At 39.9% G+C, this 26,690-nt stretch overlaps 2 protein-coding genes and 1 non-coding gene across 6 annotated transcripts; 2 read left to right on the top strand and 1 right to left on the bottom strand.

The window, feature by feature from the left end:
- Window positions 1–160: 160 nt before the first annotated feature.
- Window positions 161–7,164, bottom strand: LOC133891992 (D-lactate dehydrogenase [cytochrome], mitochondrial-like). Of its 2 annotated transcripts, XM_062332728.1 has the most exons (18): window positions 6,887–7,164; window positions 6,681–6,774; window positions 6,444–6,544; window positions 6,182–6,230; window positions 5,510–5,602; window positions 5,095–5,206; window positions 4,565–4,628; window positions 4,296–4,332; window positions 4,155–4,216; window positions 3,883–3,979; window positions 3,531–3,605; window positions 3,100–3,208; window positions 2,183–2,292; window positions 1,921–1,983; window positions 1,465–1,544; window positions 1,160–1,290; window positions 925–968; window positions 161–594 (listed from the first exon to the last, which is right to left on the bottom strand). In XM_062332728.1, exons 1-18 carry the CDS (start codon window positions 7,156–7,158, stop codon window positions 475–477), a joined length of 1,713 nt encoding a protein of 570 aa, XP_062188712.1. In that variant the 5' UTR covers window positions 7,159–7,164; the 3' UTR covers window positions 161–474. The 2 variants fall into 2 exon arrangements, with proteins under 2 accessions (XP_062188712.1, XP_062188713.1); XM_062332729.1 differs by lacking the exon at window positions 5,510–5,602.
- Window positions 7,165–7,235: 71 nt separating this feature from the next.
- On the top strand, window positions 7,236–7,307 carry TRNAG-UCC (transfer RNA glycine (anticodon UCC)). The gene has a single exon. It is a non-coding gene; the product is annotated as a tRNA-Gly (tRNA).
- Window positions 7,308–13,404: 6,097 nt separating this feature from the next.
- LOC133892334 (valine--tRNA ligase, chloroplastic/mitochondrial 2) lies at window positions 13,405–26,087 on the top strand. 3 transcript variants are annotated; one of them, XM_062333035.1, is made up of 27 exons: window positions 13,405–13,697; window positions 13,782–13,866; window positions 14,717–14,843; window positions 15,391–15,474; window positions 15,584–15,678; window positions 16,050–16,141; window positions 16,875–16,928; window positions 18,332–18,384; window positions 18,573–18,640; window positions 19,045–19,120; window positions 19,268–19,351; window positions 19,870–20,018; window positions 20,347–20,464; window positions 20,554–20,670; window positions 20,818–21,038; window positions 21,747–21,836; window positions 21,974–22,085; window positions 22,734–22,844; window positions 22,933–23,070; window positions 23,165–23,215; window positions 23,290–23,402; window positions 24,227–24,374; window positions 24,473–24,577; window positions 24,670–24,771; window positions 25,156–25,228; window positions 25,308–25,474; window positions 25,560–26,087. In XM_062333035.1, exons 1-27 carry the CDS (start codon window positions 13,562–13,564, stop codon window positions 25,680–25,682), a joined length of 2,892 nt encoding a protein of 963 aa, XP_062189019.1. In that variant the 5' UTR covers window positions 13,405–13,561; the 3' UTR covers window positions 25,683–26,087. The 3 variants fall into 3 exon arrangements, with proteins under 3 accessions (XP_062189019.1, XP_062189022.1, XP_062189020.1); XM_062333036.1 differs by lacking the exons at window positions 13,405–13,697; window positions 13,782–13,866 and having other exon boundaries at window positions 15,383–15,474; XM_062333038.1 differs by lacking the exons at window positions 25,156–25,228; window positions 25,308–25,474; window positions 25,560–26,087 and having other exon boundaries at window positions 24,487–24,577.
- Window positions 26,088–26,690: the final 603 nt, after the last annotated feature.

Below are 26,690 nucleotides of genomic sequence, written 5' to 3'. Positions count from 1 at the left end.
TAGCGTTCGGCTCTTTGAAATATTTCTCTTGATTTTTTTCGGTAACACGATATTTCTCTTAACTGCAAGTGGGTAAATTCCCAGTACCATCTCACAGCATCAGTTGTCTCTTGTGCTTCCGTGCCTCCCGGGAGATCAAAAGAATCTGTATGCACGTTCGTTGTCGTTGCCAGGTGAATGAGATCAATACATACTTCTAGATTGGTTTCTCCTGTTAAAACGACATCAAGAGAATAATGACGTAATGTTCTGCTCCATTATTTCATCACCCTGAAGCATTTCGGTTTTTTACCAGTAAAATTGTGACGTGATGCCTACGTGTATTTCCCTCCAACGCATATAGTATCATACTACAGTCCGGAGCAGCTCGACGCATTGCACTTACGGGCAGCATTGCGACACGCCTTTAGCCACTAAGCTTGGACAATCAAGTCCACTCATGGAAGTCCTCCAGTCGGGTTGCGATTCAGAGCGTCATATGCAGACATGAGGTGGAATCAGCTTCCCCGGATTCATGATGTTGTTGGGATCCAACGCGGCCTTTATCCTTTTCATGGTCCTGAGTGACTCGATCCCCAACTCCTTCTCGAGGTACTGCAACAAAAGTTATTATTCATCAATAATGAGGCGATAATGGCCACCAGCAAGATAAGAATAATGTTTTATGAGGAAATTCTAAACAAACTACAACTGGGTATCTAAAGCATATAGGTTCTGTATACTTCTCCTATAAATGTTGGTTGCAATGGACTGAATGTCTAATGGTCAATCATGTGCTTCATGTTAACCTTCCGATCTTAACAAAAAGTGGTTCGCGCCCATCAGTTCTTATGCTATCGCTTAGGGGAAAATATCAGTGATATTAGTAAGCTTTTGCATCTGTAAAAAAGCCGTAAACAAAGCAGGCGATAGACAGACACTTGCCTTCATTTTCCCTGTACCAACACCGTGCTCTCCTGTGCATGTACCTGTTAGGTACCACAGTCACCAATAATATTTTCATGCACTTCAAGATTATACAATGATCAAATCTCTCACACGAAGGGATAAAACAGAAAGAAAAATCGTATATGTTATGAACGCTATCTAATAATGAGACAACTTTAGATCAGAAAGTTGTTCCAAGACATTCCATTGATGAGAAGTATACTATTTGTACCTTCCATAGACAGAGCTGTATGAACCATGAAATGGTTTAGTCTCTCTGCTTCTTTTCTTTGGTCTTCCTGACTTGGATCAAATAGGATAATTGTATGGAAATTTCCATCACCAGCATGAGCGATAACCAGACTGGAAACATAAATATATCAGAGATAAATGTCCGGTCCTCGAAAATAAAGAAAAGAGAGAGAAGTCCTAGGATATATTCCTGTCTTACTGAAGCTATGAAAAGATAATGTTATTATTCCATCTCTTGCATTAGCAAAATAAAGCCAAGGAGAAATTGTGAGAGGAAATGCATACCAAGTCAATAGTGATGCATCAAGCAGTCGCTTTGATGCAGATATGCATTCGGCAAGTCTGGACAGAGGAACGCAAACATCCTGCACGAACAACAAGTAGGGTGGTGATACGAGACTCATTACAGCTCATGCATTGTTAACTGACACCGTTTAAGGTCGCCACGATCACAATGACCTTTTGGACAAACTACACAAGCATAGGAATAGGTGATAAAAATTGCTAATGAGAAAAATGTCTTTTCTTATTCAAACAAGGGTCAGGGTCACATAACTGAGGGTACGCTCGGTAGCTAAAAATATAGTACTTATTTTGGGATCACACTTGTGGTCATTTTTTATGCAGAAAGACTTACAAGTGAGGAAACAAACATTAAGGCACATGATACACAATACTAGATGTCACTCCGGGCTATGGCGATGACATCTATATGTATTAACAAGTAGTAAGAAAACAAACCGTTATCATAGCTTCATGATCAGGTTTCATAGCAAAACTAGCCCAAAGTGCCTCCTTCCTGATCTGCACTTAAAGGGTTGAGCATTGTTACAAATATATTTCAAAAACATAGATCATTTGCATTGGTGCTACTATCATCTACAATTAAGTGGAAGCAAATTCATTCTGCACATAATGTTTATGTGCATGAAAGATCACGTAGCACCAAAAGACATTGGATAGTGGAGAATATGCTGCTCTTCAGATAAAAAGTTCTGCTGACCTTCCATAATTCCGCTTTAGCATCTGGCTCCTCAACAAAAACAAAATCTGATCCATGGTGTTCTGCGACAATTTTTTGAACCAAGAGTGTTTGTTCAAGTGCGTATGCTTCTGGATATCCGCAAGGGGAAGATGTTAACAAAGAAAAGAAAGTAGTCAGTTCTTGAATACAGGCTGAAAGAACAGCTGCAACTTGATAAGTTTTGACAGCTCAAAAGAGTTTCTAATTGGCACTTTCCAGAAACCACTAAAGTATATTACTGGATATATGCTGGTCTTTTCCCGAAGATAGCAATTAACAAACATCACAAGCTAGCGAGCTACGGAATGATATCTTGTGAAAATACAAGCAATCATATAGTAATACTGGATGTTATCAAATCAACTTCACAAAACAAATATTGAAAAATACCACTCATTTTTTTTATCAGATATAATGTTCCAAAAAAGTTGTCTCAACAGTAGAGTGTACCGTGCACAGACTGAATTTTGTTTATTAGAGAATTATGTGTGCACGGAACCTAAACTGCAAGAGTAAACCTTCGCTAATTGAGATTGTAAAGAACAGAAGCAAGCATATTGACACGACAGGATCTATGTTATCATTCTTTAATCTTTAACCACTATTATTGATCACAAATAAGTTCAAATTCACAAGCTGTAAGCAGATGAAGAATATAACTCTTACAAATTTCTGAGGTGTGGCAAGAATTGTGATGATAAACATTTTGTGTGGTTGGTGATTGCACATAGCAGACTTTGAACCGCCTTGGCTACATAAAAAGCCTCTTATTCATCTGACTAAGTTCATGTGCCAGTTTTTATTAAAATAGATTCATCTGCGAGGAATGAGTATTGCCACAATAGATGCATAATGCAGTATAACACTATAACTGATAATATAATAACTTGTGTTACCTGTCCCTATGAATTCAAACATCAAGGTTGGCACTTCAGACAAGTTTTTACCATTTGCCATGTTTATTGCCCTTATCTGAACCTCATCCAACAATTCCACTCTTGAAACCTAGTCACGCAGAAAACATAAGTATTGGAGACCTGCAAAAACCTTACAGGATTGCCCACTGATGCACATAGATACGAGTTGTAAAATGCATTTAAATTTTCAATGTTAACCTACCACCTACAAAAGGCCAAACAATAATTCAAAGACCATGACCATGATATGCAACCAGTTGACTTGCAACAAGCATATTACATCACATGCACAAACATGGAGTTAGAGGCATGCACATTCACTCCATACGAATCACAGGAGATCAAATATTTCACACCTGCGCTTCAAATGGTCATTGTAAAGAAAGAAAATCAGTAGGGAGAAGACATACCTGTATCCCAGAAAGCATGGTTGCAATAGCAACATCAGCAGCATCCTTAATTGTTTGAAAATTGCACATTGCAACCTAAAATAGCAGAGACAATAAGGCTGAGGGTTTTGTCTTCTATTTAAGTGCTTGCATACAATCTTTCTGAAGATGCAAGACAACAGTTGTATGTCATAACATGGAGAAGGTGTTTCTCGTTAAAGAGAATGGAAATTTTTCCAAAATAATCAATGTGGTACATTAAGGGTGGGTATCCTACACAGCAATATGTTGAGATCCAAGTCTATACAAACAAGTTCACACTGCTAGCAAAACATTAAATCTGATATTGACTAAATCAAAACAAAATACTCACCGCAGAATGAGATGGAAGCTTTTGAAGTCGTAAAGTCACTTCTGTAATTACACCCAAAGTTCCTTCACTCCCAATGATCAAACGAGCAAGGTCATACCTGACATTCAAAAAAGCAGAGGTAAAGAAAGTTGCAAAACATGATGGCAAGAATTAAATAAGATGTGTATAGAACACATATATGGATAAAGCAAGCACCAAACACTGAAAATATTATTCACTTCCAAAAATACAAGCTTTTGTAACTCAAACAATCAGGAGAGTGTCCTGCATACCCAGCTGCACTCTTTCGAGCCCGGGAGCCTGTCTTGACAACATCGCCATTTGGTAAAACAGCCTGCAATACCAAGAAGAATTTACTATTTGTATGTGAAGCTAATGCAAAATAGTTTTGTTGAGGACAGGTGGAAAAATACCTTAAGATTAATTACATTATCCCGCATTGTTCCATACCTACAATCTAGGAAGGAAACCATAAAAACCATTTAACAATAATTATAAAAAGCTAGCAAATAAATATATGCACTGACATATGGCTTATGTTTAGTAATTATAAAAAGCTAGCAAATAAATATATGCACTGACATATGGCTTATGTTTGCACATTCCTTTTTTATGACAGTTTATGGTTGTACTGTAGAACCTTGACAATAGCCTGAAAATATAAGGATAAACAGATAATTACCTCACAGCTAATGAACCAGAGCAGCGAGTAGCACACATTCCTCCAATGGTGGCCCCAGGCCCTGCAAATCAGATTAATTTATTTGAGCTAAAGAACCAAGCTTAAATCACACAAGTGCTGAGTTTGGGAAGCATGTAGAATTTAACATGATTATTTAACTTCCAGATATGATTAGGGCTCTACTGATACCTCCAGATCATGATACTGGGAATTAAACATATATATTATTTTATAGACTTAAAGGAAATAATAGCAAAAGTGGAATTAATGAATATAACTGCATTCTACTAATACCTCAATCAAGACTTCCAGACAACTACTAATTAAGAGTTGAGTTTCTAGATGATACAATGAACTTACACAAATACATAGAGAATTATGGCTGATCAACTGCAATCAAGTTAAATTGTACGCAATTCTACATTGAGCGATTTATTCAGGAGTTCGTAACAGGGTGTCTTGAACAAAATAATGAGCATACGAAATTAGATTATTATTTTTTAATGAACGAGGAACAAGGAGCTTTCCTGGATCAAGAGGGAAAAAGAGGCCATAGGGCTTCAGGTATTCATTAAGCTCAATCCATCCAACTCCGGCTTCAACAACTACATCCATATCCTCGACATGCAGGGATTTGATTTTCTGTCAAGAGTTTATGGCATGATGAACCACACCACAGAGTAGAAGAACGGAAAATTAACAGATAAATATCTTCGTATCCAGCGTTGGTTATTTTTTTTAAAAAAACACCTGTCAATATCACTGACTCACTGCTAAGAAATTGTTTGGCATAACAAAAAGTAAAAAAGAGGTGGACCAAACACCCTAGCGCTTTTTTTAAGTATTAGCATACAGTTTTAGCTCATTGGCAAATACATCGTTTTCATATCATTATTAGCATTTAGTTATAGCTATATGGTTTAAATTATATTGCTCAATGTCTACCTTCATCAAAGACATGTCAATGCAAACACCACCATGAGGTGCCAGTGTGTGACCCTCAAGTGAGGTAGCCCCACCATATGGTACAATTGGAACCTTAGCACAAGGAAAAAGAACGTAAATTAGATCCATGACACAACCTTTATACATGAAATTTCACTGTGCAAATCAGAATTTGTAAGACATGCAAACTGCCTGCTTCTTAATTGTTATTCAGCCTGTAGCAAGAAAACCAGCAATCAAGCTAAGGAACCTCATTTATAGAATATATGAAAATTCATTTCTCTATTTGTGGAATGACAGCATAGCTTGTGCTTGTCCTAGGAAAAGTCAATTTCTATGTTTCTACACAGGATACTGTTGCATTCTATAACAAAAATATATAACAACTCCAGCATGCAGAACTTGAGAAAGTTCAGTTATAAGTTCAGTTATGCACTAATGACATGTGATTAGCGATCACTCAGAGCAACACCAAACACACATATTTGAAACAGATAATATAACTAGTTTGAAATATAGTCAACAGCTTAGTGGTTATGGGACTGTCCTGGAAACTGTCAAAACATGGTAAAATCTAACGCAATAATTCTCCCTGACGGGTAAGTACAGATGGTGTTTTCTCTATCCTCCTTAATTATTTGCACTAATGACTTGATAAGAAGAAAAACATACCTTGTACTTGTTACAGGCCATCACAATCTTTTGTACCTCATCCTGCGAGCTGCAATTTGATGATGAAGGCATTACAGCATTACCATAAAAGGATCATTCGATAAAGACATGACCGAGATACGAAACAGGTTCAGCACATTCCAATACTATCAAGTGCAGATACATGAATTTGTAAGGTCTGGCACGACAACCTATTATAGGCAAGCACTTGATTACTTTCTCTTCTGAAGCTTCATTTCAACAAAAGAGATAGTTGCATCACCTTGGGAACACGACGACATCAGGCACGTTGGCCGCCTTGTGGAAGCTGTTCTGTGGCGTGCCATGGAAGGTCCTCTCCTCGTAGTCCACCGTCAGATTCTCCTGCAAAACCCACACACATCCACATATACACTCGATCAGTCGTCCACTCACCCACCAGCACAAACATCGAACACTTGACACATGACCATCGCGGCCCGCAAACTGAAGGCAACGACGACCCGATCATCGAACTCACCCCGAGGAATGACGCGAGCTCGTTGATGAACTCCTGCGGCACGACCTTGCGCTCCCCGCGTACCACCAGCTCGGTGCTCTCCTTGCCCCCGGCCCTGAGCCAAAGCAAACCAGGCAGACAAGGCGCGGCGGGTCAACTCAGCTAAACCTCAACTGCGCGAGTGACGGAACAGAAGCAATTGTGATGTGATTAGATGAGGGCGGCACCGGTGGTCGAGGCCGGAGTCGCAGAGGGCGACAGTTGTTCCCACGGAGGCCACGGCGGTGGCGGCGAGGAAGGAGATGAAACGCGGGAGGCCGCGGGCGGAGGAAGGGGTAGGGGACGGGGTCGAGGCGTGGGGCTGGGTGGAGAGCGGGGGGCGGAGGGAGGAGAGGGGGAGGAGCGCGCGGCGGGGGCGGGAGAGGCGGAGGAGGGAGGCGACCATGGCGTGGAGCGGGAAGCCGAGCGAGGAAGACCACTTGTCCACGGTTTCGATCATCGTTGCGCTGGGTTATCGGAGCGTGTGGAAAAGATAATTATTTATAATTCTTATTATAGAAAGAAAGTATCAGCAAGGCGTTTGTAGTCCAACGGTTAGGATAATTGCCTTCCAAGCAATAGACCCGGGTTCGACTCCCGGCAAACGCAATCATTTTGGCTCACTGTTCTTTAGGACTTTCTTTTGCCTCTCAAAAACCCTATACGGCATATATTCGATACAAAGAGTTACTTCCTCCAAAAAAATACTTGTATGACTGGATAAAAAAATTATAAAAACGTTATGCACATTTAGCACGCTTATTTTCAAATTGTAGTACTAGCTAAACATACAAATTCAATCTTGTCAAATAAGAAGGGAAAAAAGATCAAGACCGCGAACCTTGAGCAACAATGTATTTTCTTAGAAGTACATGGTTATCCCTAGTTCCTTTAAAGAAACACAGTTTACAATGTTAATCTCTAGCCATGCTAATATAGCACTGTTGTGTGCCATCATAGGGTAATAATGTGCTTTGAGCCTTATACAAATTCTAGTATCAAGTATCAACTATGGCATGGTAGATTTTAGCAATTTTGTGTTTGTACTTGGTGCATAAACTCCAAGTTTGTGAATTAAATCAGACAACAGTTGTTTATCACAATAACATAGTTATGTCCTTTGTTTCTGCTTGTCAGCAGTCTCTGCTTCTCAAAAAAGTTAATAAGTTAAAATAAACGTTAAACTTATTGCTGGTTTATTGCTTTTCTGGTAAGCTGGCTTCTCTGAAATGAACTAAAAGCTGATAAGCTGGTTAAGATCGATTTTTCTAAAAAACTGGTGTGCTAAGAGCCTAAAAATTAAACCTATAAGCTAACCGTTTTTCTTAGAAGCTATAAATAGCTTTTCATATAAGTAGTTTTCCAAAAAGACACATAAGTTTCAGCTGTGCCAAATCAGACCTCTATTTATATAATCAACATTTTTGTTCATGTTACCATCTTATTTGCTATTTTGCCACTCCAAAGGGTAGGTTTCAGTCGTTTGCCACTCTGACTCATGTGCCATTGACACGAGTGGAATATATAATCAAAATAGCAGTCTTTTGAGTGACAAATAATGATTTTTTTTGGGGGTAAAATTACTAAATTAAAGACTGATGATTATTTATGGATAGCGTGAACCATCTATATTTCTGCTCTATAAAATTATAACTTCAAATGTATTTTTGTGAATAACAATGTGTAACAAAGTATTAAAAATACTGGAAAATAACAGATAAAAAGCATTGATAAGAATATGATGTATTAACACGGTGTGAACACAGCTTGCTTCTTTTGTAAGAATGTTGAAATTCCCTTGTCAACTAGCAATATGGCACCCAAGGAAATCTAACGTAGTCTGATGCTCGAAGACCCCCCCCCCCCCCACTTACAACTATAGTAATGTTTTTTTTAGCGCAGCTAACTATAGTAATGTTTTTTTTTAGCGCAGCTAACTATAGTAATGTTGATGTATACTAATATTAGTGTATGGTGTTTGAGTGTATATTGCGAGATATATGAGAGCAGCAGCTGACAGGCTCTTATTTGTAAGCAAGTATATCAAACTTGGTCCCGTTAAAACATTTTGTTGTGATCCATTACCGAGCGGTTTGATTGGTCCTCAACTCATTATTTAAGTAATATACGCCCCATGGGAGTAATCAACCGGCTCCCTAGATGGCCCCATATGGAAGTGTCTCAAACTATCTAACTGACATGTGTAAACCTAGAGCAGGTTTATGATATTGTGGGCGACTGTAACATCCCAGTTTTCAGAAAAATCGAATTTCAAATTTTGTTCAAAAGAAATCAGTTCAAAACATTTCCAAATCAATTCCAAAAGTCAAAACCTTTTTCCTTTTCTTCTCAGGCTCAATCCATCTTTTTCTCTCAGCCAGCCCATCCTTTCTTTTTCCTTTTCCCCGATTGGCCCGTTTTCTTCCACCGACCCATTTTCTCCCTCTCAGCCCAGCCCATCCCCGCTCTCTCCCTCTCTCCTGTGTCTGCTTACACTAGTCCAGCCCGCCATCATCTCCTTCCTCCTTGCATCGCACACATGTTACACCAGACTCTTCTGCTCCCCGCACGCCCCGAGACTGACAAACAACTGTCATCATAGCTAGTTGTTGTGCCGCCCTCGCCGCCTTGTCTCCCTGCCCCTCCCTGTGAGGTCGTCAACACAGAGCCAGAGACGACCGCAAAGCACCCGCGCAAACCACCACCCTTGTCTCTCCTCCCACCTCTCTCTCGTGTTCCCTGTGCTAGCACGCACGCGAGGTCACCTCCAACACTGGTGAGAGTTGACGCCAGCCCCACCCTCGACCAAAGCTGCATGCCACGCTTGCGCGTCCACCGCGTTTACCAGACAATTACCGTGGGCGACCTCCCTCCTCCACCTATTTAAGTCCCAATCGAGCCACCGCCCTTCCCAACCCGCCAAATTCCCCAAGCAAGGTAGTCACCCTCCTTCTCCTCTCTTTTTTCCCACCAACGAGCTCCGACTGCCCCTCACTCTCGATCTCCTCCACCGCCCCGACTCCTCTGCCATCCAACCACCTAGAGCACCCCAAGTACCACTGTCAACCTCTCCCCCGCTTATCCTCCTCTCCCTCTCCCTCGCCCTCCATCGAGCTCCCCATGGGCTCGGTGGCCTGCGGCAATGGTGGCTTGCCACCGGCTTGCCTTCGCCCCTCTCCATAGCTCGAGAACCCCCTAAATGGATTTCCATCATCTCTGGTTTGCTCCCGGTATTGTCGCTGTTGAGAACAGTGGTCGGGAAGGCCATTCTGGCGATGCGCCGACGAGTCTGCCGCCGTGAGCCGACGGCCAAGCGGTAGCGCCACTTGGTACTTGTTCGGCTGGGCGCCGTTCTCCTGTGGGCTAGATTGGATCGCCATGGCCCAGTGGCCTGCAAACCCGAGCGGCCCGCGCATCCCAAGTAAACAGTAGCCCAGCCCAACATAGATCTGCAGCTCGTTCGCACAGTAAAAGCCTAGATGCATAGTAAATGACCCAAAATGAATAGTACCCTAGCACAATAAACTATATCTTTTTCTAAAAATCCTTTTTCTGAGGAATATTCTCCCCTTTTGTTTTTCCCGTCTTAATTTGCTGGGTAGCTTCCAAAGCTCATATCTCCTTCGTCTTAAATCCGATTTCTACGATTCTTCCACTAATATTCATCTAAATTCAAATCTTATCATTTCCCATCAGTTTTATATTTATTTTAAATTTATGTATATTTTATTTGTATTTATTTGTGTGTTTGTGTTGTTGGTGTGCCTGCGTTTTAGAGACTAGAGAGTTTGAGGAGTAGGAGGACGAGCCAAGAGCGCAAGATTTCGAGAAGGATCCCCTCGAGGACTTCAACGAAGGAAAGTTCCAATCTATTTCCCTCATTAATCATATTGAACCTAGATTTTATCACCACAACCCGTAGCAACCGTTTTTCACTAAATAACTGCATGAAATATTACTTGTCGATTTAATTAAAACTATTGATCTAGTTATGACCTATTGTAGATTGGCCAGCCTAATTGTTATCAACCTGAGTATAAATCTTGGTAACCCTAGGACCTTCGTCTTGGCTATTTTATTTATGCTAAGACGAAACGCCTTGTACTAGTATGCTTAGGGTTATAATCTTTATTATTACTTCATGAGTAATCACATTTAGTTTTATGAAATGGGTGAGACTTGGTGCTTGATATTTTGTGAGTTGTTAGGGATGGAAAGGTTCACTGGATAATGATAACAAATGAGAATCTTTTAGAGCTGGGCAAATCAAGATTCCCATCAGGAATGCCTTGGATGTATAAGTGATGTCTGTGTGACAGCCTTAGTGTGGAGATGTTTATCTTTGCTCGGTTAAGGATTGAGTTGGTGTGACATCCTACCTAGTCTTCACCATACATTCACTCGATCCTGTATATGGTGGAGATGCAAGTCTACTGGTCGTCCGGAGGCAGCAGTGCAACGGGATGCCATGGAGCAAGTGCAAGCAGGTGCAGGTTTGGCGACCCGATTGGAGGCATAGTTAAATGTCAAGAACCCCTAGTTAGCTCCCGTAGATGGCTAGTGAGATGATGATTGAGCGGGTAATGGCTTTGTTGAGCCGCACTGTCGTGATAGTGGTATGTTGCCAAATTCAGCTTGTGGGTAAAGTATATCACTCTGCAGAAGTAAAACCATTCGAATAGCTATGCCAGTCATGGACAAACTATGATTCGATCACAACAACTAGCTTGGGATGCGTGTGTTTCCTTGGAGTGTGAGTGGGCAAGGTGTCCCTGTTTTTGGGAAATAGGTTTGGCAGTGTGTCGTGAGTTGCTGCGGACAGAGTGTCTGGCAATAATAAAACTTGGACCCTAGCGACCTTCCACCACAGCCGAAACCCCCTTCTCTTAATAATGATGATATGTTGTTTCCACAAAACCCGTCTTACAAAAATGAACCCTTAGGCATGTGTAAACTCAACATTTTTCACAAAAGTTAACCTTACAGCTTTACCATTGTCTATACCATATGCATGCATTTATACCCCTTGTGATAGGGCAAGAGTTGAGACTCGCTGAGTACGTTTGTACTCACCCTTACTCATGTTTTCAGAAGAAGATCCGTACTTTACTCACGCGGGCGGTGAGATTGACGAGTAGGTCTCAGTCGCGTCCACATCTGAGTTGCCTGTGGAGTGATGTGTTCATCATACTAGCCCAGCTGTGCACTCTGATGTTGCGAACTGTGTTTCTCGTAGGTCTTAGCATAATCATTTATGTATGATTAGCTTGATGGAGTTATTTCACCACTCCCTTTGTTGTATGACTATGTTACCACCTGTTGTAAGACTTGATTTTACCAGCGTCTGATTCAGGGATTAGAATTATAAAGTTTTAAGAACGGGGGTGACCCAGGGGCGCTTTAGCGCCGTTGGAGTCAAATACAAAGAATATTTAGGTTGATGATACAAATTACATATGAGGGTGTGAACATAGCTTGCTGATAATAACATGATACAAATAATAGGGGTGGCAATATAGCTTTGCTGACAAAAAGCATGATATAAGGTGTCAATGAAGCTTGCTGATAAAAGCATGATATAAATGATAAGAGTGTTAAATCAATGTGTCTCCTACTAAGAAAACCAAAAATCCTTGATCAACTAGCGATACGACAGCTTAGCTCTGATACGAAAATTCAACGCAATTCACGCTTCAAAACCAATATATATAACTAGATAGAATATCCGCATCTATTGTTTAACTACAAACTATATTATCTTAGTAGTGCTATGCAGCTATAGACCAATACTAGTACTAATATACGAGTGTGTATGGGGGGTGTATGTTACAAAAGGCTTATGTTTGTTTGGATAGCAACAACCATATAGCTCTTCTTAGAGTACATTACCATGACTAGACTTGGTATCATGAAACACCGGAGTATATTATCAAGGAGTTTGAAGAATACGACACTTAATGCTGTGGAGTCACCATCCACATTAGAGCCAATGAGGACTAACAGAGAAGAAGCTATGAAGTGTGATCACCATAGGGTTTAGGTTTGTCAACACCTACCAAGTTGTCGCTTGCAAAGCTCTGTGGCACCTGTGCCAGATCTACGAGAAGTCCATCGGTCGTACATCAATAAGGTTCTTTCCTCCGGTGGAGAAAAATCGCTCCACTTGGATGGCACGGATGCAGATCTTAAAAGGCTTAGGGATGTGAGAAAGCGACCTTACCGTTGTATGACCAACAAACAACGGAGTTAAGAAGATACATTCGTCGAGCCGAAGAAGCAAAAGTGGGAAGACCCTACATGTCCAACTTGCAGAAGAAAGAGCCCAAGCTGTAGAAGCTGAAAGCCGCATTGTGATTGCCGAAGAAGCACCAAATGCAGCAGAAGAGCGCCACAACAAGCTCACCGGTGATAATTATTGATAACTTAAGTTATAATTAACTGAAATTAGTAATGATTAAGTACTCGTTAGCATAGTTTGTTTATAATAATAAATATAAAAATTATTATTTCTATAAAATAATTAAATTATATATGAATAAAATATATAACTTTTAAATAACTAAACACGTTCGTATATCATCCTATATATTTAACTAAATATGTTCATATATCATCTTATATATTCAACTAAATATATTCTGTGTCACTGAATTACCTACCTACTTGTATCATTTCATACCATACCATCTTATCGCATTCGAAAACCAAAGACAAGTGAACCGCTTCCCCACGGGCACGGAGCCACGGACCGCCATCCTCCCGCGTTATCCTTTTCCACATCCAAACCCCTTCCTCGCAGCGCAGCCGATCCCCACCTGCTCTCCTACTAGGGTTTATCCCCACCGAGGCCGCGCGCCGCGCCAATGGCGCTCGCGGGCTCCTCCGCCCTCCTCTCCTCCTCCTCCTCCGCCTGCCTCCGCCGCCTCAACCCGCTCCTCCTCTCCGCCCACCGCCGCCCGGCGTGGGGCTCGCGCTGCGCCGCCCGCAGGTTCTGTGCAGGTAACAGCGGGCTCGTCTCGTTGCTTTAGTTGTTCGAGAGTGGATTGTCCGTTGACTGGATTGTTTGGGTTGGCCCCGTTGCAGCGATTGCCTCCGAGGGGGATGTGTTCACCTCCCCGGAGGTCGCCAAGTCGTTCGACTTCACCAATGAGGAGCGCATTTACAAGTGGTAATTTCGCGTGTCTATGAGCAATTTTTGCGTGTTTGCTGGTTCGTTTATGCTTTTTTCACGAAGTCATGATAAGTATGATGTTGCTGATTTGAGCTGTGATTTGGCGCATGTACACATGCTTTGATTCTGTAATGTAGATTTTTGGTAGTGGCCCTTCGATGGTTATCAATTGTTAGCGCTTTGTGAGGACAATTTGGGTGCTCTTGGCCATTTATGCTAGCGGTTATAATGAACTGTGATAGAGATGGGAAATTAGAAGGCACATGGAATTTGCAGAGGTCCTGATGTTCTAACTAATACTGTCAGGGGTTTAGTATAGTAGCTCACTCAATATTTCATATTTGTGAGCTTCCTTTCCTTTGATACATTGATGTCTTACTCTTACATGGGAGCATTGCATGCTTGAACCCATTTCTGTTCTCCTGCTATGAGCAATAAGTTGAGAGATGGCAGCTTAGTTGGTACTTTGGAAACATGTAGTTTAGGACAACACAAAATAAATCAACCTACTTTCAATTGCAGTAAAAACCAGCTCTCATTAGGAAAACGGAACTTACATGCAGACATCCATCCTCGCTTAGGAAAGTAGGACAATGCAGATAACAAAGCCATGCAGGGGCCACAGTAGTTTGATTCACACCCATGCAGGACGGCAAGGGTGGAAAACATGATAGTCCTAATCGATAAAACAAATGGTACTTGAACATTGCTTTACAAACATTTATGAGCTTAATGTTTTGCAAGTTGCCTTGTTTTCTTGTTCCAATGAACTATGAGTTCATGATGTAATACACTACAGTTTTTTCTGTGCTACAACAAACTTTCCTTATACTGCATGCTTTATTAGGTGGGAATCTCAAGGATTCTTTAAGCCTAACTTTGACCGTGGAGGAGATCCATTTGTCATCCCAATGCCACCTCCAAATGTTACCGGATCACTGCATATGGGCCATGCTATGTTTGTCACCCTTGAGGTTGGATGATTAAATTCCAATTGTATTGCGTTTATTCTGTTGAATAACTATAATCTGATTGTGCATACCAATTGATCTTAAGATTCAGCAGATCATCCATTCATTACCTTCTCATGATTATTAATCTTATATTTAATATGTTCTTTTATCATGCCACCTTTCTCATTTTTTGTTACACCTTTGACAATGCTATCTTTCAATTGCACTGGCAAGTGGCAACTGATTTCTCTTAATGAATCAATGAAATGGTTCATAGATACTAGATAGTAAAGTGACCACTAGGTGCAATTAGCTGTAATAAGCAGAGGTGATTTGTAAAACCTGTCTAAAGCTAATCTCTAGAAGTTTGAACTGTCACGTTACAGTCAACCTGTTTAAGTTCATTTGATGTACTCTAGATTCCTAGATGTCTGTGTATACAACACCCTTGTAGCATAGATCTCATGTAGTATGAAAGTAGATAAGGCTCAGTTTTGCTTCGTTCCAATTGTTTGGCCCTATGGTATTTTTCTTACTAAAAGTATCACCATTTATTTAAGTGACTCAGGATATAATGGTTAGATATTTTCGTATGAAAGGAAGACCTGCACTTTGGATACCTGGGACTGACCATGCTGGGATTGCAACTCAGGTTTGTAGATCTTGTTGCACATTTGATGTAAACTCCATTTCGAGTTCAAAAAATCTTTGTGAAGTAATTTGTGGATTTCCTATTTAAGTTTTTTGCATTTATGTTTCAGTTGGTCGTGGAAAAGATGTTAGCTGCTGAAGGCATCAAAAGGACAGATCTGACACGAGAGGAGTTCACTAAAAAAGTTTGGGAGTGGAAAGAAAAGTTAGTCCTTCTCTAATTCTAGACCAATTTTTGAGTGTTTCCTTATGCAACTTAAAACTATGGCCTTAGCTGATCTGAGGCTATCCTTGCTGTTGATTACTCTGATTGTTTACTTCATATCTCGCTCTCAAGTGATGTTGGGTTTCCTATGTCCTAATACTTATCATCAGGATGACCAATTATGCTTCATTGTACTTCTAAACTAGTAAACTGTGAAATGAGTGAACCTGCGATAGAAGATTATTATGATTGTTCGATTAGTTTCAGAAGGATTTTTATTGGTTAGAATTCAGGAAGTCTTTGTAAAGATGGTTTGTCTGCAAAAGTGCAAAAGCAATGTGTTTTCATTCTAAACACTGTTTCCCTTACAGATATGGGGGCACTATCACTAATCAGATTAGGCGATTGGGCGCATCTTGTGATTGGAGTCGTGAACGTTTCACTCTTGATGAACAATTAAGTCGTAAGTGTAGCTGTTATTTTCCATTTCAAATGATGCTATTTGCATTTAGTAGTGCCTGTGTTATTGTGTCATTATCTTAGTGGCTAGTTACTAGCTTGTTTCCTTATTCTAAAGGATTTCGTATCTATAGTTATTGTGTTCCCTATCTTCTCCTGAAATTATCATATTGATGAGGCAACACAGTTGCATGATGCATCCATTGTATTGTGTAACTTGCATATAGTCAGGATCATGATTATGGTCTGGGGTATCTAACTCTGCTTCCTAGTGTGACATTTCTGCTTACTTTTATGAATGAGAACAAAGTTTGAATGGTGAACCAAAGTACTCTGATCTTCTATCGGCTAGACCTGAAGTTTCCTTAGACCTTAAGTGATTTACGGACACTTGTAGACTTTTCCCAGTGATCTAAAAAAAGAGGTCTACTAGGCCATATAGATGCAGGGAACAGGTGCCCCTACATGTTACCACTTACCACTTAATCACCAGTTAGGCTGCATAGTTGGGCTGGTTAGGCTGTATAATACTACTAGATGGATGATCAAATGAATACTGATTACCGACCTTTAGAGCCTTGCTTTGACCTAGCCTTTGCAGAAGAAGCATTTATAGGTGTTGTCATCATCGTATGATATAGAGCACACTATAGTGGTGGTAAATTGTGCCCTCAAGCGGAATGTCAGATCTTGATGGTTATATGCACAGCTGATGTATTGGTGGTTCTGTTTTATAGGTGCGGTTGTTGAAGCATTCGTTAGGCTTCATGATAAAGGGCTTATATATCAAGGTACAATACTTTATCATGGTATTACAAAAGAGAAAGTGTGCATGATCGTGTACTGATCTTTGTGTTGAATGTAGTATACCCTTTTTCTATTTTCTCTTCTATTCCTAAAGATCTTCTGTTGTACAACACAATTCGCTTGGCCATAATTTCTTGCCGACTATATTAGCATACTTAGTGCTGGTAGATTAACTACTAAATAAGCTCAAAAAATTTTCACTGCCAGAACATTTAGCTGTAGCTAGACACAGATACACTTCTAAAGTAGGGCTGGGATGGATTAGTAACTTCTTCTACATGCTTTTCTATTATCAATTCCAACAAATTTTTTAGAAGTTTCCCAGATCCCTGCCTGCCACAAGTTTAAAGCTTTGACCCCAAAATGTATCGAACACATTTTTTCGTTCGTTACTGGCTTACTGCTGATAAGATAGGCAAATTGTGGAATGCTGGTCTGGATGTGAAAACTCTTGACTTCCTAGTTAGGCTTGCTTTCTTCAGTAATTTCATAACATTCTAAATTAGAATAATTGGATATCTTGGTTGAAAAAAAACCATTAAGCCAAAACTGTGTGGGTGTGGTTCTGGACCCGTGCAAATAATGAACCGAGCCTTGTTAGTGTGTACTAAAAAAAAAAAACTCGACTAGGGTGAGAGACGTCCACCCTACCATTATCTTAAGAGTTGGGGCCCACCGAACCAGGCCTGGTGGGAACCTCAACCAGCGCTGCTCGTGGCAGCCTGGGACCCTTCCGCACCGTTGCACAGGAGGTGGGCACAGCGACCTGCGGCGCCAGGGTTCGAGCCCGGGCGGGCACCTTCTCGACGGACGGTCATGCCACTGCGCTATAAGTGTGTCCGCTGTTAGTGTGTACTAGAAAACTAAGTTCTCTCTTATTGTTACTCGTATTTTTTACAGAAAGTGGTTTATATGCTATATGTTATGCGGTAAAATCTTATAACTATTTGCACTTTACAGCATTCATTTTTATGTTTAACAAGATATCCAGTCTAACCATTGTCAAATGGTGATCATATTTATTGATTAAAAGTTCAGAACAACTATCTCCGCTAAATGGCAACTAGATTGAAAGGAGGCACCATTTGTTCTATCCAATGTAGTAAAACATGCATTTATCCGATAAAAAACACATGTTATTGACAGTTCATACTGTACCTATGTTTTTTTTAGTGTCACATATGGTTCCCTTTGTTATGCTTAGGGTGTTTTCATGTCGAGGATGTCCATGCTTATCATTCAAAATCTTTTTTTGGCTGTCAGTGCTCTTGCCAGACAGAAATTTAGGATTTTTTTTGGAGTCTTGTGCTTTTGTCTCGAATATGCACTAGCTTTACCTTGGGTCACTTTGGTAAATGTTGTTAACGAATTGTATTTTCATTCACAGGATCTTATTTGGTCAACTGGTCACCTAACCTGCAAACTGCAGTATCCGATTTAGTATGTGAAAAACTAGCCTTTTTTTTTTTTACAAATAGTTACACATCTATCTGTGCAGATATTAATTTAAATTTAACCAAATGGAAATTCGATACAGTTCACAGAACTGCTGCAAAACATCAATACATCGTTGATAATTCTGCATGAGCCAACTCAAGATTTGGTTCTGACCTGTTTTTTCTAATCAGGAAGTAGAATACTCTGAAGAACCTGGAAATTTGTACTTTATCAAGTATCGTGTTGCTGGCGGAACCAGGTGCTTTTCATTACATCATTGATAGTGTGTCGAGACATTTCATCATTATTCGATTGTGAATGGACATGACACCAATGATACATAAATGCATGATTGTGTTTGCCACCAGATTCTCTTTTCCTTGATGTTATGTTTAAATATGGTCATTTTCTGGATAATATCTTTGCATGAAGTACAATTCATCTTTAGCCTTATTATACGAGGAATCAAGCAAAATATGGTCGTTTTGTTCATTTTGTTTGTGGCGTGTTGTTGTTCTCTGTTAATACCTCTTTCTCTTTAATGAAATGAACCGCAACTCTCCTGCGCATTTGAGAAAAAGAAAAGAAAAAAAGCAACACAATTGACACTGTATATTGATGAAAATTGCTTACAAATATTTGATTTTTATACTTATGGTGCAGGGATGATTTTCTGACTATTGCAACAACTAGACCTGAAACTCTATTTGGTGATGTTGCAATTGCTGTTAATCCAGAGGTATGAGCTCTCCAGTGTTGTGCAGAATCATTAAATTTTTTCTTGTGTTCTGTTACAGGCTATGTTATAACAGTGCCAGGTTATTTATTTCTTGAACAGCTGATCTTGTGACAAATCTTACGTTTAATATGTGAACTGGCAATGCAGGATAAGCGTTATGCACAATATGTTGGCAAATTAGCTATTGTACCCTTGACATTTGGGAGACATGTCCCTATTATTGCTGACCGGGTAAGTACAAAACTGAATGTTCTATGTAGTATTCTTTATGTTTCGAGCAATTTCACAAAGGGTTTTTGCAATATTAATCAAATCAAAGCTATGCAAAAGGCTAGAAACCATATTAACTGGGCTCTAGTGTTCTCTCATTTATGCCATTGCTGCGATTTGAATTCAAGAAAGCTGCTGTTGATGTTGTTCCGTGGTTAAGTTTTGACTTATGCCAACTTTTTCATCCCAAGCTGGCTATCTTTGTTTGATCTGCATGTTTTCTATAAACACTTCATGCTTATATGCCCTCATTTATGGTTGACCTCTGGATGACTGAATCGGAAACATTTGTTTTATGCTGTCATGTTGGAAATTGGGTCAAATTTGATCTAGAGATATTTGAAGGGAGTGCTTAAGGGCCGCAGTGTAGCCTTCCTCAGGTTGTAAAAGATGAATGGTTTCCTTAGAAGTGTCCTTCTCTATCCCATACAAGTTGCATGATTCCTGTTAATAATAACTATTGATTCTATGATTTACAGTATGTTGATCCAGAATTTGGAACAGGGGTGCTGAAGATTAGCCCTGGACATGATCATAACGATTATCATATTGCTCGAAAGCTTGGGCTGCCAATTCTTAATGTTATGAACAAAGATGGTACACTTAATGATGTTGCTGGATTATACAGGTATTCTTTTCTTTCCAACCTGCACGCAAACTAAACTTTTCTTTTCTTATTATTGTGTGAATTTATCTGTTCGCTTGCAATTTTCCTCTGTAATTTCTAATTTCTATTCCATGTTACGTCATTTATGCAGTCTCAGTTTTTATCTACTTATAGGCCCATATATGCTTCTCTTTGTCATGTAACTTGAATTTGCCTTCTATGTACAAAGACTAAGTACTTGGTTCAACCAATGCACATGGAGAAAGGAAGGGCAATACTTCTACAGTAATCCTTGCTCTGGCCTATGTACAACATATTTCTGGTATTAACTCCCCGTCTCCTTTTTCAGTGGTATGGACCGTTTCGAGGCACGAGAGAAGTTGTGGTCTGACCTTGTTGAGACTAACTTGGCAGTAAAGAAGGAACCTCATACGCTTCGAGTTCCTAGATCTCAACGGGGTGGTGAAGTGTGATCTTTTTTCCTGTTCCTGGTGATATTTGTACGCTATTGATGTTTTCTATAGGGCTTGATGAACCTACTTCTGTTTGATCCTAGGTGATTGAGCCTTTGATTAGTAAGCAATGGTTTGTCACAATGGAGCCATTGGCTGAAAAGGCCCTCCATGCTGTTGAAAAAGGGCAATTAACCATTCTTCCAGAGAGATTTGAAAAGGTATTGCATGAATCTTTCACTTCTACTCTTTAGAGAGATAGTTCTCTCATAGCATTATGCGCTGGGAAAAGACTGTTGAATGTATTTTTACAGAAACTGTTAACCTTGCCACTACTTAATTCCTTTTTCTGTGTGCTTCTGCTGCAGATATATAATCATTGGTTAACAAACATAAAGGATTGGTGTATAAGTAGACAATTGTGGTGGGGTCATCGTATACCGGTTTGGTATGTTGTTGGAAAAAAGTGTGAAGAAGACTATATTGTTGCTAGAACTGAAGAGGAGGCACTTGCAAAAGCTCAGGAAAAATATGGAAAATCAATTGAAATATACCAAGATCCCGATGTTCTTGATACTTGGTTCTCAAGGTCTGCATTTCTTGTATTGTTTTCGAAGTTGTAGCCCCCCTCCCTAATAGCATCGGATTTTATGACCCTACACATTTTGGACTACTTGCAGGCTTGCATTGTGGATACAACTTTACTTATATTTATAAAGATATAAACCACCAGTTTTCTCCTGAAACTTTGGTGCTATACCATGCAATGCTTTTAACTCACCAATATCTGCCCCCTCGATGCTTCTAAATTGTTTTTAGCCCCTTGCTTGTAGTATCTGTAATGCACAGCTGCAACAAGCAGACGAATTGTTATTCTCATTGTGTGGTAGCGCTCATGGTCCTAGACTCCACAAGAACTTTCAATTTGGTCAAAAGGCTAGACTGAACTTGTTAATTGCCTCCAAGTTTAGAGTTCTGTCTGAGCTACTATATTACCTTTTCTCCTTTTGCTCTGTAACTGATTGAACGAAGCTTATTTGTATGAACACTGTTCTAAAAGGCGGGTGCTTCACCTGCTTAGGTGCTAGCCTAGCCCTAGTACCTTATTGTCGCCTAGCCTGCCATGGCGATTAGGTGCCAGGTGCCAATCCACCTAGCACCTGACCCTTTTAGAATATTCACCTTGTTTAGAACTGTAAGTGGCAGGAGTACAAATATTTTATACATGAAGTACTAAAGGTTCAACAACAACAAAGCACAGTTTCTGTAGTTTTGACTTGTTGCTATTGCCCTGCAGTGCTCTGTGGCCTTTCAGCACACTTGGTTGGCCAGATCTATCCAGGGAGGATTATAAGCATTTTTATCCTTCAACTGTTCTGGAGACAGGGTCTGTTAGCTTGGCAACATCTTAATTTACCTTTTCTTCTCAGTGGAGTAACATATGCGTTGTTGCTGACTTGCTTTTCTTTGCATTGATGCTCTATTATTACACTTACCATATTTGATCTTATGTTTTTTCGACAGCCATGACATTTTGTTCTTCTGGGTTGCACGAATGGTCATGATGGGAATTGAGTTTACAGGATCTGTACCATTTTCTTATGTCTATCTTCATGGTCTTATCCGGGACTCTGAGGTGAGATGAGGCACATTAATCACTTGTTTACGTTATGTAGTTTTGAGGGTTGAATAATCAAAATTAACCTTTTGTTGTAGTGCGAATGTAACATGATCAAACTTCGTAAGCCATAAGCTTCTATGAAAAATACACATCCGTTTTTTTGGAGGCATGTTGTATATGATATCGTTACTATATTATTACTGGGACTCTAGGAGCTGCTATTTGCTGCTGTCATTGCCTGTTTGTCCCATGCTACCCACCTTGAGGTTCACAAGGAAACAGCTTTTGCAGACATGACCAGCAGAAGATAAAAAAACTGGCAAACTTACTTGAAGATTAGATTTTTAGCCTGAACTGAACCCTAGCTGCACAAATGATGCACTTGGCTCTGGGCCTCATGTTTTGGCTGCTAATGTACTGTATAACTGCTCTCTAGCAGTTGGGCTCATGCTATGTATTCATTCCCTCAAGACTGAGGTCCTGAAAGAAATCCTGTTACATGCTATGGCAGCAGGCCTCACCATATCATTACCATTTGTCCTGATGAGCATGTGATGTCACCAGTTAGACCAATTGGTGGTCCATTGTGAAGTCTGTTTGACATGGTCCTAAGTCCTTACTTTGTGTTCATCTGAAGATGCTAAATTACAATCTGCATTACAGGGTCGAAAAATGTCAAAAACATTGGGGAATGTCATTGACCCCCTAGATACCATCAAAGACTACGGGACAGATGCTTTGAGATTTACACTTTCTTTGGGCACTGCAGGCCAGGTTTGTTTTTCCATAAAGTATTTTTTTGGCATTTCTTTGTGATCACGTTTGTTTGCTTCTGTGTTGTTAATGCACTTTTTCACTTCAGGACCTCAATCTCTCTACAGAAAGGTTGACATCAAATAAAGCTTTCACAAACAAGCTATGGAACGCAGGCAAATTTTTGTTGCAGAATTTGCCTGATAAAAGTGATGTCTCTGCATGGGATGTCTTGTTAGCAAATAAGGTTCCTCACTGAATATCGAATTGCACATGGTGCATTTACTAAATTTGGTTCTGTGTTTTAAATTCTTGCTGATACTTCTTCATCTCTTGTCCAGTTCGACACAGAAGCGTCACTTCAGAAACTGCCATTGCCAGAATGCTGGGTGGTAAGTCCATTAATATCATGACTTATTTAGCTTTTTCTGCAGTTTGTTGATGAATAGCATCATCTATAATCCAGGTTACAGGACTACACGAACTCATTGATAAGGTCAGCACAAGCTATGACAAGTTTTTCTTTGGAGATGCTGCTAGAGAAATATATGACTTCTTCTGGGGGGATTTTGCTGATTGGTAAGATTTTGCAGAACCCAAGAATGATCTTGCTTACTTTGATGACCATTCAATATTTATTCCTCCAGTAATGGACCTGGGGATAGAGGGGACCTGGGGAACTCGATCTACACTGCTAAAAATCCTTTATGCCCACCATGTAAAATAGAGAATAACTTCATATTTGGTCCCATATAATGTTCATTTCTTATTACACAGACCTGGTCGTCTAAATTTTCAGGTTCCATCCCACTTTAACTATGCAGATCTGAATATCTGATGGGACACAAACTAAAATTTATGTGTAGCTTTTGTCTGGGACTTGGCTTATATCTAAATGTTGATTTGTTACCAGCTACCAACTGGGAATTGAGGTCATTCTTCACTACGAGTAATACATGAACTAAAAACTTATCTCTGGTTTGATACAAGGGCCTCCACCCATGCTATTGGGTTCTATCCATAAGGATTCTACATAAAGACAAACGAGTAAAAGGTGATATAACTGTAGCATAAAATGACTAAGAGGCAGAATAACTACGAATGAAGTTTGATAACTAGGAAAATACGAAGAGTTCTCATCTGTAGATGCAAAGAATTCACCAGGCAGTGGTCTGGAAACAAGGATTCTACAAGAACAGGATAAATATATAGATTATGACCATCAACATAGAGTAACATGAGATCTTCCAGACCACTGTATTTCTTAGTATATCTTAGTAAATTACTGTTTTAGTTGATAAATGCTGGATTTAAAATACGAGAAATGGAAGTTAGCTTCATTTGTTGATACAAAGAATTCTCATCTGTTGATGCAAAGAATTCACCAATTAATTCTCATTCAGGTATATTGAAGCTAGCAAAACACGCCTCTATCACTCGGGTGACGATTTAGCTTCTTCTACAGCACAAAGTGTTCTATTGTATGTGTTCGAAAACATACTGAAGCTACTGCATCCCTTCATGCCTTTTGTCACTGAAGAACTATGGCAGGTAGTGGAACATGACTGTTAATTTTTTACTTATAACATTGTTCATCTGTCATGTCCATAAGCATCATCGGTAGCATATCATTATTGTTCTTATTTCAGGCATTTCCATACAGAAAACAAGCACTTATGGTTACTCCCTGGCCCACCATCGACCTTCCTAAGGATTTGAGGTCCATTAAAAGATTTCAGAACTTGCAATCATTGGTAAAATTTGCACTTGGGTTATATGATCTTACTTTGCTAGTGATGCTACGGTTTATGGTAACCATTTTATTTGACCGGCAATACAAAAACAGATAAGAGGAATCAGAAATGTTCGAGCAGAATATTCTGTCGAGCCTGCTAAACGGATATCAGCATCTATTGTTGCTACTGCAGATGTCCTGGGATACATATCGGTAAGTTCACAGGCCCATTTAGTTCACAGCATCTTATTATATCACCTTTTGATGTAGCAATTTTGAGGTGCAATTTCATGCACGTGTATATGCATGTTTTGGTAGCAGAAGCAATGATTATTTGGTCAATTTCAGTAGTCAAATCAAAGTTGCTACTGGAAAAAAACATACGCATAGTCCTTAGTTGGGTGAGCTCAGCGCTTTTCACAGCTGTCCTGCATCTTTGATGTTGCGGATACCCTGTAAGGCTTTAATTGGTATTAGAAGTTACAACTAAAACATTTACATTATGATTCTTGTTGCACACCCGTGGCTTTACAAATGTTGTATCCTTATGTCTCTAGTCTCAGCAAGAATTAATTTAACCTTTATGTATTCATGCAGAAGGAGAAGCAGGTCCTAGCTTTACTTTCAAAGCTTGACGTTCAGAATGTACATTTTACTGAATCAGCACCAGGTGGGTCCCTTGTAACTTGTTCAAGTACAATATTTCTTTATGCAGTTTGTCAACAACAATCTGTATCCACAATTACCAGGCCATGCAAATCAGTCGGTTCACATTGTTGCTGATGAGGGTTTGGAGGCCTATCTACCTTTGGCCGATATGGTTGATGTGTCTGAGGAGGTTAAGCGCCTCTCTAAGCGCCTCTCTAAGATGCAGTCAGAATATGACGCTCTGTTGACTCGCCTCAATTCCCAAAATGTACATGACTTTCTTGTTCTCTGTGCTAGTGTTCAAACTACATGTTTTAATGTCCTGTGAATCACGTACTTCTTTTGTGGTGTAGTTTGTAGAAAAGGCCCCTGAAGAAATTGTTCGTGGAGTTCGTGAAAAAGCATCTGAGGCAGAGGAGAAGATATCTCTCACTAAGAATCGGCTTGCCTTTTTGGAATCAACAGTTTCCACCTAAATACAGTGCTCGCCATTGACGGAATGACATTTTTGATCAATGATGGAATGATGGAGGACAAAATTGATTTGTCAATAGTCATTTCTGGTTTGAGGATTTTGTCGATTACCCACAAATGCAGTCGTCTCCAATGGCTCAGATTGTGCAGCTTCTCGGTCCTGCAGCAACATTCCGTATCACTGTACGCTATAGTCCGTGCATTTTGTGAAAAATCCAAATATAGCAAAGGGCAGTTTCTTTTTCTTTTCCTTTTGAGTTGGCTTAATTGCCTGCTCTTGAGTCATGCCCCTGACTAAAATTTTGCCCCGTTATCCATGCTGGGTTAAACTTTTTTGCACCATCTGTGTATGTGAATCATTTTTTTTGTTGCTGGTAAATAAAAACATGATTGCCAAAAAGCGAGGAGTTTGATCGCTGCTGGTACTCGATACTGAATTACACATTTTGATGCCCTCCAGGTAGTTTGGTAATAAGATGCGTACTGAACGTTGCCTGGTCGCCGTCAAGAGGCCGGCCATTTTTGTCATGTCGCTTCCGTGGGCTGATGTCGTAAGCTAGGCCTCTATCGACTGGCAGTAGCTACAACCTTTCTTACATATTTACCCATCTGGCTAGAGTGCACCGGCTGGTCTCTGGAGCCTTTTCAACACAGCCTAAGGATGCCTAAGCAGCATTTGCAGTTTTGCGGCGGAAAAAATGGGAACAAGTTAGCTTGCCTAATAAAATCGGCACGAATTAGCTTTTCCAAGTAGAATAGGCAGAATCTTTTATTTTTGCGCCTACTCCCTCTCCTGTTTGTTGGTACGTATCTATTTTTTTTCCATTTAACTAACGATTTTATCTAGAGTATATGAGTGGTCTAAAAATTTTAAACTTTTTTATGAGTAAATTATAACTCACTAGAAACCCATTTTAATTGATTTGATAAAAAATCTAAGCCAATATTTAATTAAAATTCTAAAAAAATACTTTTATAACTTCTAGTAATTTTTAATGTCTCAAATAAAT

The sequence above is a fragment of the Phragmites australis genome, chromosome 15 (assembly GCF_958298935.1).
Source record: "Phragmites australis chromosome 15, lpPhrAust1.1, whole genome shotgun sequence".
NCBI lineage: Eukaryota > Viridiplantae > Streptophyta > Magnoliopsida > Poales > Poaceae > Phragmites > Phragmites australis.
Note: the sequence above shows the minus strand (reverse complement) of the source record. Positions and strands in the feature narration are given on the sequence as shown.